This window comes from Symphalangus syndactylus, chromosome 18 (genome assembly GCF_028878055.3).
Source record: "Symphalangus syndactylus isolate Jambi chromosome 18, NHGRI_mSymSyn1-v2.1_pri, whole genome shotgun sequence".
NCBI classification, from domain to species: Eukaryota; Metazoa; Chordata; class Mammalia; order Primates; family Hylobatidae; genus Symphalangus; species Symphalangus syndactylus.
In genome coordinates this window covers 80,007,894-80,023,735 of record NC_072440.2, presented here as the reverse complement: position 1 = coordinate 80,023,735, position 15,842 = coordinate 80,007,894, and the positions used below count along the sequence as shown (strand labels likewise).

The window sequence follows — 15,842 nt, the reverse complement described above, 5'->3', positions numbered from 1 at the left end:
ATATGCAGAAAACACAAATTTATTTTTTATTTATTTTTTTGAGATGGAGTCTTGCTCTGTCGCTCAGGCTGGAGTGCAGTGGCATGATCTCGGCACACTGCAACCTTCACCTCCTGGGTTCAAGTGATTCTCCTGCCTCAGCCTCCCGAGTAGCTGTGACTACAGGCATGTGCCACCACGCCTGGCTAATTTTTTTTTTTTTTTTTTGAGACGGAGTCTCGCTCTTTCACCCAGGCTGGAGTGCAGTGGCGCGATCTCGGCTCACTGCAGGCTCCGCCCCCCGGGGTTCACGCCATTCTCCTGCCTCAGCCTCCCGCGTGGCTGGGACTACAGGCGCCTGCCACCTCGCCCGGCTAATTTTTTGTATTTTTAGTAGAGACGGGGTTTCACCGTGTTAGCCAGGATGGTCTCGATCTCCTGACCTCGTGATCTCCCCGCCTCGGCCTCCCAAAGTGCTGGGATTACAGGCGTGAGCCACCGCGCCTGGCTACGCCTGGCTAATTTTTTGTATTTTTAGTAGAGATGGGTTTCACTGTGTTAGCCAGGATGGTCTTGATCTCCTGACCTCATGATCCACCCACCTCAGCCTCTCAAAGTGCTGGGATTACAGGCATGAGTCACCGTGCCCGGCCAGAAATCGCAAATTTCTAGAAATGTAAAGCAGATCAGTGGGTTATCGGGGTGAGAGTTGGGAATGAGGATTAACTGCAAACAGGTATGAGTGAACTAAAAAGTGTTCTAAAACTGGATTGTGGTGATGATTGCACATCTCTATAAATGTATTAAAAGTCATTGAATTATACACTTACAATGGGTGAAATTCATAGTAGATGAATTCATACCTCTATAAAACTGTTTTTTTGCAGCAAAATATTTATTGCTATGTTTTTATTCAAGTGTGGTGTATTATTGCTACGTTTTTATCCAGGTGTGGTGTCTCACGCCTATAATCCCAACACTTTGGGAGGCTGAGGTGAGAGGATCACTTGAGCCAGGAATTCACGACCAGCCTGGGCAACATAGGGAGACCCTGTCTCTACAAACACTTTTTTAGAAATTAACCAGGCATGGTGGCACGTGCCTTTGGTCCCAGTTACTCGGGAGGCTGAGATGGGAGGATGGCTTGAACCCAGGATATTGAGGCTATAGTGAGCTATGATTGTGCCCTGCACTTCAGCCTGGGTAACAGCGCAAGACCCTGTCTCAATATAAAAAGAGAAAAGAATCATTAATTCTGAAATTAGACTGAATGATCATTTTTTAATATTTTTCAGACAAGACTACTTTTGCTTAAAAATCTGTTATGTAAACAAGGAAGTCCATTGACCCAAAAAGAACTAGCACAACTTGCTAGGTGAGTAATTTGGATTTGGTTTACCTTACAGCTTTTATTTATTTTTTGTAAATAATTCTTTTTTTAGTTATTTAAAGTAATCTTAAGTATGAAATGAGTAATTCATTTATCAGAAGACTTTCTCTCATCCTCTACCTCCTTTGCCTTTTTCTTACCTCTTATTGTTATATATATGTGGAATCTAAATTTCACTTACTACGTCCTCTGCAAGACATGACCTAAATATCTAATGATGATAGTATCTTCTTTCTATAAATTTATTAAAACCTGTAAGTGGTATTAAAGTAATTTAAACATTTACACCCTGGGCAACATGGTAAAACCCCATCTCTACAAAAAATAAAATGAGTCAGGAATGGTGGCACATACCTGTAGTCCCAGCTACTTGGGAGGTTGAGGTGGGAGGATCACTTCAGCCCAGGAGGTGGAGGTTGAGCGACAGAGTGAGACCCTGTCTCAAAAAAATTTTAAACATTTCGTATTGCACACTAACACAGATATTTTTATATTAACTTGTTCTTGGCATTATGCTGAATACTTTTCAGCTATTTTAATAATTTTAATTATTTAATAATTTTAATTTCAGCTATTTGAATAATCTTAAACTTTATGAACAGTGTGAAGTAGAAACAGTATAGGAGATGTGCTCATGAATTTTATTCCCTGAAAAATGTCATAAAGTAATTTAAAGTATTCAATGAGTATGTGAGTATTGAATAATTTTAACAAGAACTCTTGAGTTCCCAGATACCTATGACAAAAGAACAAATTACTTGGAAATATCTTCCACTCCAGACCTTTCTGTCTATCCCCATATTTAAAAAAATGTACATTGATTGTCTCTTACCCCCTCAAGGGAGTGCTCTTTGCCAAGATAAATGCTAATTAGAGAAGTAATTGTGTTTATGTGTCAGTTGGCCACCAGTAGTTTGTAGATGTTACCTTTCCAGGTGACATGTTTACAATTTAATGAAGCCTCTGGAGATAGTATGCCTTAATCTAAAGGGATGGTTCTAATGATTAAAATTTGAGGCATTACTACATTTTGTTTTAAGCAAATGGGCCTTTCTATTCCCTTAAAATCAAACCCTCATAACTATGGGTTTGCTGACAAAAGGAAACTAGTTTTTACTCTCTTATTATATGGAGATTTTAAATCTGCAGAGATGAAAATAATTTGCTGTTTCAGCTGGGTGCGGTGGCTCACACTTGTAATCCCAGTACTTTGGGAGGCTGTGGCAGGTGGATCACCTGAGGTCAGGAGTTCGAGACCAGCCTGACCAACATGGTGAAACGCCTTCTATACTAAATACAAAAAAAAAAAAATAGCCAGGTGTGGTGGCGCATGCCTATAATCCCAGCTACCTGAGAGGCTGAGGCAGGAGAATCGCTTGAACCCAGGAGGTGGAGGTTGCAGTGAGCCGAGATCATGCCATTGTACGGCAGCCTGGGCAACAAGAGTAAAACTCTGTCTCAAAAAAAAAAGGGGGGGTGGGAAATAATTTGCTATTTCTTCCTTGCCTTCCTCAGAATGACTGATGGATACTCAGGAAGTGACCTAACAGCTTTGGCAAAAGATGCAGCACTGGGTCCTATCCGAGGTAGGTATACAAGAGCTTGAAACATTTAGAACTATTTATTTTACCACTTTAGAAGTTTAAGAAGTCCAAAAAAATCTACCAAGAGATTTTTTTCTTGTGGAGATAGGGTCTCACTCTGTTGCCCAGGCTGTAGTGCAGTGGCACAATCATAGTTCACTGCAACCTCGAACCCCCCAGGCTCAGGTGATTCTCCCACCCAGCCTTCCCAGTAGCTGGGACTACAGGCATGCACCATCATGCCCAGATAATTATTTTATTTTATTTTTTTGTAGAGACAGGGTTTCACCATGTTGCCCAAGCTGGTCTTGAACTCCTGGGCTCAAGTGAGCAGCCTGCCTTGGCCTCCCAAAGTGCTGGGATTACAGGCATGAGCCACCATGCCCAGCCTTAAAACCATTCTTGGCTCACAGATCATACAAAAACAGTCTATGAGCGAGTAGACTGTGACCCCTGTTCTAGGCAAGAGGTTTCACTTCCTGATAGTAAGTAAGCAGCAGAAAACTCAAAAAGAAAACTTTAAACAAAAAAGAATAATGTAAGGAAAATGTTCTTATCTGTTTTCTGGCTCTTTTCAATATTCTGACATCATTTGAAATTAATGTGTCTAAAGGAAATTATATAAGAGAAGTTTTCACTTTTTTAATTATATATTTTGAGGAATTGGCAGCAAAATATTTATTGCTATGTTTTTATTCAGGTTACTTGGTTGATTCTGAAATACCACGACCGATTCTTTTTAGGTTAGGTTAGGATAAACTCACATAGATATTTTCAGCTACATTTCCACAGCCAGCATGGGTAGTGGATGGTTGATGCTTTCAGGTATGCACTCAGATTATTAGCTATGATGATAAAATAATCATAATAGCTCCATCCCTTTTCTGTCATTCAAGAAAGTACAATTGAATGTAGTTGTATGAGAAAGATGTTATCATAGTGTCTAATGTAATTTACCTTAAAAGCCTACATTATACAAAACCTTTTTGTTTTACTGGTTAAAAATTACCAGTAACACCTCCCATAGTGAAATAGGGTACTGATTAAGAACTGCTACTTTGCAAAATAAAAAATGTAATCTTGAGAGTATATTTTGAAACTCTGGATGAACAAATTTTCTTGCTGCTGGAGCTTACATCTTGTTCAGATAGTGGATTTAGAAATAGTAGCTAATGCATAAATAAGTTGTATTTTCTTGGAACGTTTTGGCTATTCTAAGGTAGACAAAATTTGGGTTTAAAAAAAGATTTGCATCCATTAAAGTACAGAAAATGGCCGGGTGCAGTGGCTTATGTCTATAATCCAGGGCTTTGGGAGGCCAAGGTGGGAGGATCGTGTGGGCCTAATAGTTTGAGACTAGACTGGGCAACATAGGGATATCCTGTCTCTACAAAAAAATATAATAAATTAACTGGGCCTGTTGGCATGCACCTGTAATCCCAGCTACTTGGGAGGCTGAAGTAGGAGGATCACTTGAGCCTGGAAGGTCCAGGCAGCAGTGAACCATGGTCATGCCACTCACTGCACTCCAGCCTGGGTGGGTGACAGAGTGAGTTGCTGTCTTAAAAAGTAAATAAATAGGCCAGGAACGGTGGCTCACGCCTGTAATCCCAGCACTTTGGGAGGCCGAGATGGGTGGATCATGAGGTCAGGAGTTCGAGACCAGCTTGGGCAATATGGTGAAACCGCACGCATCTCTACTGAAAATACAAAAATTAGCCAGGTGTGGTTGTGCGTGCCTGTAATCCCAGCTACTCAGGAGTCTGAGGCAGGAGTATCGCTTGAACCTGGGAGGCGAGGTTGCAGTAAGCCGAGCACTGCAGCCTGGGCAACAGAGCAAGACTCTGTCTCCAACAAAAAAAAGTAAATACATAAAGTGCAGAGTAAAAACAAAAACAGACTAATGCATTTTGTAAAGAACAAGTTGCATTCTTTTAAGTTTCCTTTCAAATTTGTGAACTATTGTTCTTGGGCAGTATGCAAGAAATTGAACACTTTCCAGTGATTCCTAAGAAGGAATATTCTCTTCTAAGCATTTATAAATTGTATGTGCTCAAAGTTAACATGTGTCTCTTTCTTTTAATGTAATGATTTGTACTGAATAGATACATGTAGATCATTGTACTTGGTTTTGCCCTTCAACAATTTAAACTGCAAAATGTATATATTTTTAAGTGCCTGACTTTTATGTTTTACAGAACTAAAACCAGAACAGGTGAAGAATATGTCTGCCAGTGAGGTACAGTATTTTACAATGATATTTTCTTTGTCCTCTATATTGTAAAACATACATATATGAATGTGTGTGTGTGTGTGTGTGTGGTTTTTTTTTTTTTTGAGACAGTCTGGCACGATATCGGCTCACTGCAACCTCCACCTCCTGGATTCAAGCGATTCTCCTGCCTCAGCCTCCCAAGTAGCTACAGGCATGTACCACCAAGCCCAGCTAATTTTTGTATTTTTAGTAGAGAGGGCGTTTCACCATATTGGCCAGTCTGGTCTCAGACTCCTGACCTCAAGTGATCCACCCAACTTGGCCTCCCAAAGTGCTGGGATTACAGGCTTGAGCCGCTGCATCTGGCTGTTTTTTTCGTTTGTTTGTTTGTTTTTGAGACGGAGTCTCACTCTGTCGCCCAGGCTGGAGTGCAGTGGCGCGATCTCGGCTCACTGCAAGCTCCGCTTCCCGTGTTCACGCCATTCTCCTGCCTCAGTCTCCCTAGTAGCTGGGCCTACAGGCGCCCACCACCATGCCTGGCTAACTTTTTGTACTTTTAGTAGAGACAGGGTTTCACCGTGTTAGCCAGGATGGTCTGTATCTCCTGATCTTGTGATCTGCCTGCCTCAGCCTCCCAAAGTGCTGGGATTACAGGCATGAGCCACCACGCCCGGCCTTTTTTTTTTTTTTTTTTTGAGACACAGGGTCTTGCTCTGTTCCCAGGCTGGAGTGCAGTGGTGCAATCGTGGCTGACTGTAACCTTGACCTCTTGTTCTCAAGCAGTCCTCTTGTCTCAGACTTTTCAGTAGCTGGGACTACAGGCAAGTGCCACAATGCCCCACTAATTTTTAAATTTTCTGTAGAGATGGTGTCTCTCCCTGTTGCCCAGGGTGGCCTCAGACTCTTGGCCTCAAGTAATCCTCCTGCCTCAGCCTCTCAGAGTGCTTGGGACTAATTTTTTTTAATGGATTTTTCTAGTTGATTAGAAGCTAGAAAAAATTAACTTTGCTTCATTTCAAAATATGGAAACCTATGAAATAGTCTCAGTCAAATTTTTTTTTGGTAATAGACAAAACATATATACATAGACATTAAGTCATTTTCTATCAAATCACATTACATAAATGCCAAACAGAAGAAAATTATAGGCCCGGTGCGGTGGCTCATGCCTGTAATCCCAGCACGTTGGGAGGCCGAGGTGGGCAGATCACTTGAGGTCAGGAGTTCAAGACCAGCCTGGCCAACATGGTGAAACCCTGTATCTATTAAAAATACAAAAAAATTAGGCCGGGGGCGGTGGCTCACACCTGTAATCCCAGCACTTTGGGAGGCCGAGGTGGGTGGATCACTAGGTCAGGAGATCAAGACCATCCTGGCTAACATGGTGAAACCCTGTCTCCACTAAAAAATACAAAAAAATTACCCAGGCGTGGTGGCGGGCGCCTGTAGTCCCAGCTACTCGGGAGGCTGAGGCAGGAGAATGGCATGAACCTGGGAAGCGGAGCTTGCAGTGAGCCGAGATCGCGCCACTGCACTCCAGCCTGGGCGACAGAGCAAGACTCCGTCTCAAAAAAAAAAAAAAAAAAAAAAATAGCTGGGCATGGTGGCATGTGCCTGTGGTCCTGGCTACTTAGGAAGCTGAGGCAGGAGAATCACTTGAACTTGGGAGGCAGAAGTTGCAGTGAGCCAAGATTGCACCATTGCACTCTAGCCTGGGCGACAGAGTGAGATCCTGTCTCAAAAAAAAAAAAAAAAAAAATTATATGAAACTTGTGGGGTTTTACACAATAAAAATAACCTGTAACTATAGGTTAATCTTTTAATAATGTTCTATTTTGTTTTTCAATAATCTTTATTTTTTTAATTAATTAATTTCTTTTTTTTTGAGAAGGACTCTCGCTCTGTCGCCCAGACTGGAGTGCAGTGGCACAATCGTGGCTCACTGTAGCCTCCACCTCCCAGGTTCAAGTGATTCTCCTGCCTCAGCCTCCTGCGTAGCTGAGATTACAGGCATGGGCCACCACGCCCGGCAAATTTTTTTTTTTTTTTTTTTTTTTGTATTTTTAGTAGAGATGGGGTTTCACTATGTTGGCCAGGTGGGTCTCGAACTCCTGACCTCAGGCGATCGCCAGCCTCGGCCTCCCTAAGTCCTAGGATTACAGGCGTGAGCCACCATGCCTAGCCAATTTATTACCGTTTCTTAATATGGAAGACCTCCTTATGAGATGCTGAAGCATTTCATTTGAAAAAAGTTGCATGTAAAATATAAAATTGGGTATACAGAATGGTCATAACTCTGTGTGCAAAATTTTGAAATCAGGCTTCAATTACAGTCAGCCTTTCCTATCCGTGGATTCTGCATTCATGGATTCAACCAAATGCAGATAAAAAATACTTGGGGGGAAAAAAGCATCTGTGTTGAACATGTACAGACTTTTATTCTTGTTATTATTCCCTAAACAATATAGTATAAAAACTATTTACATTGCATTTACATTGTATTAGGTGTTATAAGTAATCTAGAGATGTTTTAAAGTATACAGGAGGATTGTGTAGGTTGTATGCAAATACTGCACCATTTTATATAAGGGACTTTAAGCGTTTGCGGATTTTGCTGTCTATGGGGGAACCAATTTCCCAGAGATACCAAGGGACAGCTGTATATTTGTAACTTATTTTTTATTTCCCTAATTTCAGCAGCTGTTGAGGGGACAGTGAACCGTTAACATAGATAATGAGTGTATTTAAGTACATTTTGGAGTTTTTTTTTTGTCTTCAGGCTTTTAGTTGCCTATCGGATGAGGTATCATACTTGACTTTTTTTTAAGAAAGCTTTTAGTTTTCTTTCTTTTTTTTTTTTTTGTGAGATGGAGTCTTGCTCTGTTTCTAGGCTGGAGTGGAGTGCAGTGGTGTGATCTCAGCTCACTGCAACCTCTGCCTACTGGGTTCAAGTGATTCTCCTGCCTCAGCCTCCTGAGTAGCTGGGACTACAGGTGCGTGCCACTATGCCCAGCTAATTTTTATTTTGTATTTTTAGTAGAGACAGAGTTTGACCATGTTGGCCAGGATGGTCTCGATCTCCTGACCTTGGGATCCACCCACCTTGGCCTCCCAAAGTGCTAGGGATTACAGGCGTGAGCCACCGCGCCCGGCTGAAAGCTTTTAGTTTTCTAACTTACTTTATTTAATTTAATTTCGTTTATTTTTATTTTTATTTTGTTTTTTGGGACAGTGTCTCACTTGGTTGCCCAGGCTGGAGTGCAGTGGTACAATCATGGCTCACTGCACCCTCCAGCTCCTGGGCTCAGGCTATCCTCCTGCCTCAGCCTTTTGAGTCGCTGGGACTACAGGCATGTACCACCACACTCAGCTAATTTTTAAATTTTTTGTAGAGATGGGGTCTCACTATGTTACCTAGGCTGGTCTCAGATTCCTCAAGCATTCCTCCCACTTCAACCTCCCAAAATGCTGGGATTACAGGTGTGAGCCACCATGCCAGGCTTGAAATTTTTAATCCCACACCTAAAAATACAGTTTTATCCACCATTTTTTAAATTCGTAACATTATTTATTAAAAATTTAGATGGTAAAACTAAAAATTAAAGCTTAATAAAACTACTGAGTGATTTACAAGGAAGAATATTACTGGTATCTTTTGTGAGCATCCCATTAATTATATATATTCAGGTTATATTGTGACAATATTTCGTTCTACTGTATACTTTTTTTTGTTTGTTTTTTTGAGACTGAGTTTCGCTCTTGTTGCCCAGGCTGGAGTGCAATGGCGCAATCTCGGCTCACTGCAACCTCCGCCTCCTGGGTTCAAGCAATTCGCCTGCGTCAGCCTCCCGAGTAGCTGGGATTACAGGCATGCGCCACTATGCCTGGCTAATTTTGTGTTTTTGTAGAGACAGGGTTTCACTGTGTTGGTCAGGCTGATCTGGAACTCCCAACCTCAGGAGATCCGCCCACCTCAGCCTCCCAAAGTGCTGGGATTACAAGTGTGAGCCACCACGCCTGGCTCTACTGTATACTTTCATTCAGTTGTTTCTTTTTAATCTAGTGGTTTTGGTATTAATAATTTGATAATGACCTTTAGTTGTTATTGCTTATGAGTTAATATTTATAAAGCACTTAAAGTAGCTGGCACATAGTAAACACTAGGTAAAGATCCATTAAATAACTTTAAAAAATATGAAACTGATAGTGGCATTTTATTATAGAGATTAAGGTAATCCATTCTGTCATTATCATTTATGGGATGAGATGTAAACACAAGTAGTTTGCTCTCTAAAACTGTATACTAGAATTTTATATACCCATTATTTGGTGTAACTTTAATACCAAAGTGTATTGTCAGTTACCAGTGAATATATATAAATTTAGATAAGGAAAACCCAACTTGGTCGGGCGCAGTGGCTCACACCTGTAATCCTAGCACTTTGGGAGGCCGAGGCAGTTGCATCACCTGAGGTCATGAGTTCGAGACCAGCCTCGCCAACATGGCAAAACCCTGTCTCCACTAAAAATACAAAAATTAGCCGGGCATGGTGGCACATGCCTGTAATTCCAGCTGCTCGGGAGGCTGAGGAAGGAGAATCGCTTGAACCTGGGAGGTGGAGGTTGCAGTGAGCTGAGATCGCACCACTGCACTCCAGTCTGTGCAACAGGAACGAGACTCCATCTCCAAAAAAAAAAAAACCCAACTTATCTTTTACAGTTTATAATAGTAGAAGTTCAAATAATTGGTTTGGAATTTCTGTATTTTTAAGGGTTAGTACTAAAACTGTTGGTTATAAATTGGGCTACAATATACTTTGTTTCATCTCCAAAAAAAAAAAAAAGAAAAACCCAACTTATCCTTTACAGTTTATAATAATAGAAGTTCAAATAATTGGTTTGGAATTTCTGTATTTTTAAGGGTTAGTACTAAAATTGTTGGTTATAAATTGGGGTACAATATACTTTGTTTTTTAAGTACCTTGTGTATCTATTAACTTTAACTCCTTTATTATTTTGATAAGACAACTTTGCTACTTATTTCCCCCCTTAACTAAACCAGCTACCAGCTGCTTTTTTTCCTGTTGTATACATTAGTCTCTTACCTTAAAATATCATATAAGTTTCATATATATACACATATCAAACTATAGACTTAAATTAGAATTACATCAACATCTTTTAAAACCTTAATTTCTGGCCAGGCGTGGTTGTTCATGCCTATAATCTCAGCACTTTGGGAGGCCGAGGCCGTTGGATCCCTTGAGCTCAGGAATTCGAGACCAGCCTGGACAACATGGTGAAACCCTCATCTCTACAAAAATTACAAAAAGTTAGCTGGGCGTGGTGGCGCACACCTATAGTCCTAGCTACTTGGGAGGATCTCTTAAGCCTGGGAGGCAGAGATTGCAGTGAGCCGAGATCATGCCACTGCACTCCAGCCTGGGTAACAGTGAGACCCTGTCTCAAAACAAAAATACTAATTTCTATAACAAATAAATTTTATTTAGTAATATCATGTTTAATACCCATGTTACATTCATCATTCTTCTACACTTTGGCCTTTAGGAAGAGGCAGTGTGTGTTTTACAGTTAAATAGGAAACAAGTAGGGTTCATATAGTGCTTATGGGGTTTTCTTTGGTGGGAGGTTGCTGGGTTTTGGGGGGGTTTTTTTGAGACAGGGTATCACTCTGTCACCCAGGCTGAATTACACTGGCATGCTCATGGCTCACTGCAGCCTCAACCTCCCAGAGTCAAGTGATCCTCCCACCTCAGCTTCCCTAGTAGCTAAGACTACAGGCGTGCGCCACCATGCCTAGCTAAATTTTGTACATTTTGTAGAGATGAGGCTTTGCCATGTTGCCCAGGCTGGTCTCTAACTCCTGGGCTCAAGCGATCCACTCGCTTCAGCCTCCCAAAGTTCTGGGATTACAGGTGTGAGCCACTGCAACCAGCCTATATTTTAACTATATGTTTTTTTCTTTTTGGCTAAAATTTTTCAGATTAGTTTACAAGTTACAAGTGTAGGTGATATCTCATGGAGATATCGAAGATAATATGAAGTTAGATTGGGTTTTTAAGAGTAATTTTTAAAATATGGATAAATATCAGTTGTTGAAGTTTTGTTTAAAGTTCTTTAACTTGTTATTTTTGGGCCAAAATACAGGTGTACGCTAGTAATGATTTTTAACACAGGTCATTTATGCCAAACTGCATTTTGCCTTAATTTTTTTTTTTTTTTTTTTGAGATGGAGTCTCGCTCGTTGCCCAAGCTGGAGTGCAATGGCACAATCTCGGCTTACTTACAACCTCCAACTCCCAGGTTCAAGCGATTCTCCTGCCTCAACCTCCTGAGTAGCTGGGATTACAGGCACCCGCCTGGCTAATTTTTGTATTTTTAGTGGAGATGGGGTTTCACCATGTTGGCCAGGCTGGTCTCGAACTCCTGACCTCAGGTGATCCACCTGCCTTGGCCTCCCAAAGTGCTGTGATTACAGGTGTGAGCCACCGTGCTTGGCCAAAATTTTTATTTTTCTATTGCCTGGACTCTGTGAACCTATCCATTTTGCCTTTTAAAAATACTTAGGTGTAAATATAGATATTCATTAACTCAGCATTGTTTTAATCTATTTCCAAAGGCAATTTAAAAGATCAGAAAATAAGACCAAATTAATATAAAAATGCAAACTTTAGGCTGGGCACAGTGGCTCACGTCTGTAATCCCAGCACTTTGGGAGGCCAAGGTGGGCGGATCACCTGAGGTTAGGAGTTCGGGACCAACCTGGCCATCATGGTGAAACCCTGTCTCTACTAAAAATACAAAAATTAGCTGGGCATGGTGGCATGTGCCTGTAATCCCAGCTACTCGGGAGGCTGAGACAGAAGAATTGCTTGAACCTGGGAGGGGGAGGTTGCATATCTGAGTGGTGAAATTGTGATTCTTTTTTTCTCTTTGTCTATATTTTTGAACTTTTCTATAAATGATTGTGTTTTGTTTATATATTGGAAAAATATTATGCTTTCAAATGTTAATACCTATGAAACTAAACACAAGTAATAAATATATTAGTATAGCATTTAAGGTTTCTTGTGTAGCAGATCAACATAGAAAATATATTTAAATGGCTGACATAATTTTCTAAGAATACATACACGTATGTTTTTTATAACATTAATAAACAGCAGCATCATTACTTTAATCCATCATTTCGTTAATCACTATATACCTGTTAATCATTTGTATTGTCATGTGCTTTTTAAAAATCTAGATGAGAAATATTCGATTATCTGACTTCACTGAATCCTTGAAAAAAATAAAACGCAGCGTCAGCCCTCAAACTTTAGAAGCGTACATACGTTGGAACAAGGACTTTGGAGATACCACTGTTTAAGGAAATACCTTTGTAAACCTGCAGAACATTTTACTTAACAAAAGAGGAAACACAAGATCTTCAGTGAACAGTCATTGGCTACAGAAACAGCCTAAGTTTACAGGACCTTTTAGAGTCTTACATATTTGTGCACCAAACTTGAAGATGAACCAGAAAACAAACTTAAACAAAATATACAATGCAAATGGAATTTTTTGTTGCTTAAGGCCTTGCCGTGATGGTCACAGTTATCCCAATGGACACTGTAAGTTAGAGGACAACAAAACCTGATTCTGGTCTTCTTTACCAATATAATCATAATGTAAATAATAATTTGTATATTGTGTTGCAGATGAAAGTATTCCAGAGACAGTGAATGGTAGAAGACACAAGAACATTTGGTTGTTTGTCTTCTGATGTTTTTTCTTAAAATAGTAATTTCTCCTACTTTTCTTTCATACTGTTGTCTTAACTACGGGTGATTGGAATGCCAAACACTCTTAAGGTTATTTTCTTTTCTCGTTTTATAAATTCAGTGTGCCAAATGAAACTTTTTTCCTAAGTAACTGTAATAGGAAAAAGTTTATTTTGAGAGTTTCTTCTTCATAAATCTACAGACATTAAACAATTGTTGTGTTCTTTTTACCTTTTATTTTTCTATTACCTTGCTACCAAACAGTTTAGATAGCAATATAATAGCAACAAAGCAAATCTAGTAGAATAGAGAAGGTTTGAAGGTTTGAGTTACTCTGTCATATAACATGTAGATCAGTCCTCATGTGACCTGCAGTATTTTTTTTTCTAATGTATTTGTCAGAAACCTATTGTAGACTGTTAACTTCTTCCTGATGGAATTTATTTTCTGCAAGAATTATTCTGATTTTTAAGAGAGCCAATTTTAACTGCTGTGAAAATGTTTCCAGTGCAAGAGAAGGGAAATACTAGGAACTAAGACATTTCTAATTTATTGCTTATTACTTTCTTAATGTATACAGGATAATTATAAGCAATGGAACTACCATCTTTTATTATTAATAATTATTAATCCCTGCAATGAAACTTTAAAAAAACTGAATTTTTATACATGGCACACATTTTTCTAGGTTCCTTCTGCTTGCTTTATTAACTCAAAAGTTCTAGTTCTAGTCTGTTGATCTGCCTTTTGTTCTCCCAAAATGTACAGTAATTCCGTTTGTTTGTATAAATATGCCTGGATTTTCATTATAAAAATGTCATTATAGGGAGTAGAGACTCATATCATGGCCTTTAAAATATTGTAATAAAGGCAAATAGATATTTGCCCATAGTTTACTGGTTAAAAGTTTGTTTACAGAACTTTTCTCTGGTGCTTAAATGATGCTATGTAAAATGTCATGAGTGGAAAGAGTATTTGTAGTAGTAACAAAAATTTTTCATTTAGGAAAGATTTCTTAGGTTTTGAAAGAATACATTAAAATAAAAAACTTGCCCCTACTAGGTAAGAACTTTATAATGAAGACATACATTCTTCTTAATTTTACTCTTGCTCTTGTTAAAGATTTGTTTGAATATGGAAGATGCATGATTTTTGGGTTTTTTTTTTTTTTTTTTTTTTTGAGACAGAGTTTCGCTGTTGTTGCCCAGGCTGGAGTGCAATGGCGCAATCTCGACGCACCGCAACCTCCGCCTCCCAGGTTCGAGCAATTCTCCTGCCTCAGGCTCCCGAGTAGCTGGGATTGCAGGCATGTGCCACCACCCCGGCTAATTCTGTATTTTTAGTAGAGATGGGGTTTCCCCATGTTGGTCAGGCTAGTCTTGAACTCCCGACCTCAGGAGATCCACCCGTCTCGGCCTCCCAAAGTGCTGGGATTACAGGCATAAGCCACTGCGCCCAGCCAGAAGATGCATGATTTCTTAGGATCATATGCTGTTTGTAGCCATAAGGTAAATCATGTCTCTTCTAATCATGACTTTGGAACTCCCTGAATAATAAAAATGAGAGTTGAGATAAATAGGGGAAAAAAAATTTTTTTTAAGCCAGAGCTATGCATATGTTAGGTGATGGGTAGTATCCCCTTAAGGTCTCAAACATTACATCATCAATTATGAAATACTGACAATGAAAGGTAGTAATGAAATATATATGATGAAAAGAATTGAGAAGTTCTAAGTTAAGACATTTCAGTTAAGCTCATAAAATTTCATTCTGTTTTCATTTAAAAGGGGATTAACGTTACTGATACTTGGATAACTGGCTAATCATATTAAAGGACTATGTGGTTCCAGCTCAACTTTTAATATATTGTCTCCTTTAAAGTTATCATGATTATAATTCTATTGGGAAAGATTTTTAGATAACAAAGATTTCAAATGTTAAAAGAGATAAAAGTCAGGTTAATACTATCTTAAACATTGAGTCAGAAAATCATTACTGTATAGAAGTTGCTTTCCTGATCAAGTCTGAACTTCACCTAGTGCTAGAGAACTATTTTCTATGACTTAACTCTAACCAAGTTTTATTTTAAGCTGTTTCTTTGATAGAAGGGCCATGAAAATAGAGTAATGATATAGTAGGAGATAAGGGATTGGTTTGGTCTTTTTCAATAAAGATAGAAGTTGCTGAAGTTTTCTGAATTAATAATGACTTAGATTGTGACCTTTTAGATTCAATGTTGAGCTCTGTGTTATATTACTTCCTAAAAGATAATGCTTAAACATTAAGCATTAGTGTGCTCTTCATGTTAATATGGCAGAGTTTTGTAAACTAAATTAAAACTTACTGATATATTGGACTTTGAGCCAAGGGAAAGAATGAGTACTATCTTTCCAGGTATCTTAAGGGTAAAAGCTTATTCTAAGACAGTCTGTCCATTGAGAATATTAGATTTCTGACTTGCAAATATGTTTGTACTCCAGAAGAATTAGAGGAAAAGCAGATAACTAGAATTCTAATTTAAGTACGTATACAGCAGTCTTTGTTTATAGTGTAGAATTCTTTATATTTTGTACAAAAACTAATTCTTTTGGTAAAATGAACCATTTACAGTTCGGTTTTGGACTCTGAGTCAAAGGATTTTCCTTTAAATGCTTGTCTCAATTTTAGTCTGGTCTTTTGTACTTTTCTTCAGAAGAAATGAATTAAAGGGTACAGTTGCATAAAGTGGGTTTTTATCCTAATGTATTGGAAATAAATGATAAACTTTAGTTTGTCTTTACTTTTTTACTTTAAAACTTTTTGATATTTTAGGGGTTGCAGTCTGATAATGAAGGAGTTGTGTGTGTTAGACTCTGTTAGTAACAATTATAAACTCTTAACAAAATATA

At 39.0% G+C, this 15,842-nt stretch overlaps 1 protein-coding gene across 5 annotated transcripts in view; it reads left to right on the top strand.

Annotated features, from left to right (window-relative positions):
* The window catches only part of SPAST (spastin), a 90,440-nt gene extending 74,718 nt beyond the window's left edge, over positions 1–15,722 (top strand). For 4 of the 5 annotated variants that reach the window (XM_055253552.2, XM_055253551.2, XM_055253553.2 and 1 more), the window contains 4 exons: positions 1,275–1,354; positions 2,885–2,955; positions 5,151–5,191; positions 12,438–15,722. In XM_055253552.2, the coding sequence (XP_055109527.1) occupies positions 1,275–1,354; positions 2,885–2,955; positions 5,151–5,191; positions 12,438–12,560 (315 nt within the window). In that variant the 3' untranslated portion in view covers positions 12,561–15,722. Of the gene's footprint in view, positions 1–1,274; positions 1,355–2,884; positions 2,956–5,150; positions 5,192–12,437 lie in introns of those variants that run through there. The other variant, XM_063623757.1, reaches the window with a different exon arrangement.
* The last annotated feature ends 120 nt before the right edge of the window (positions 15,723–15,842 follow it).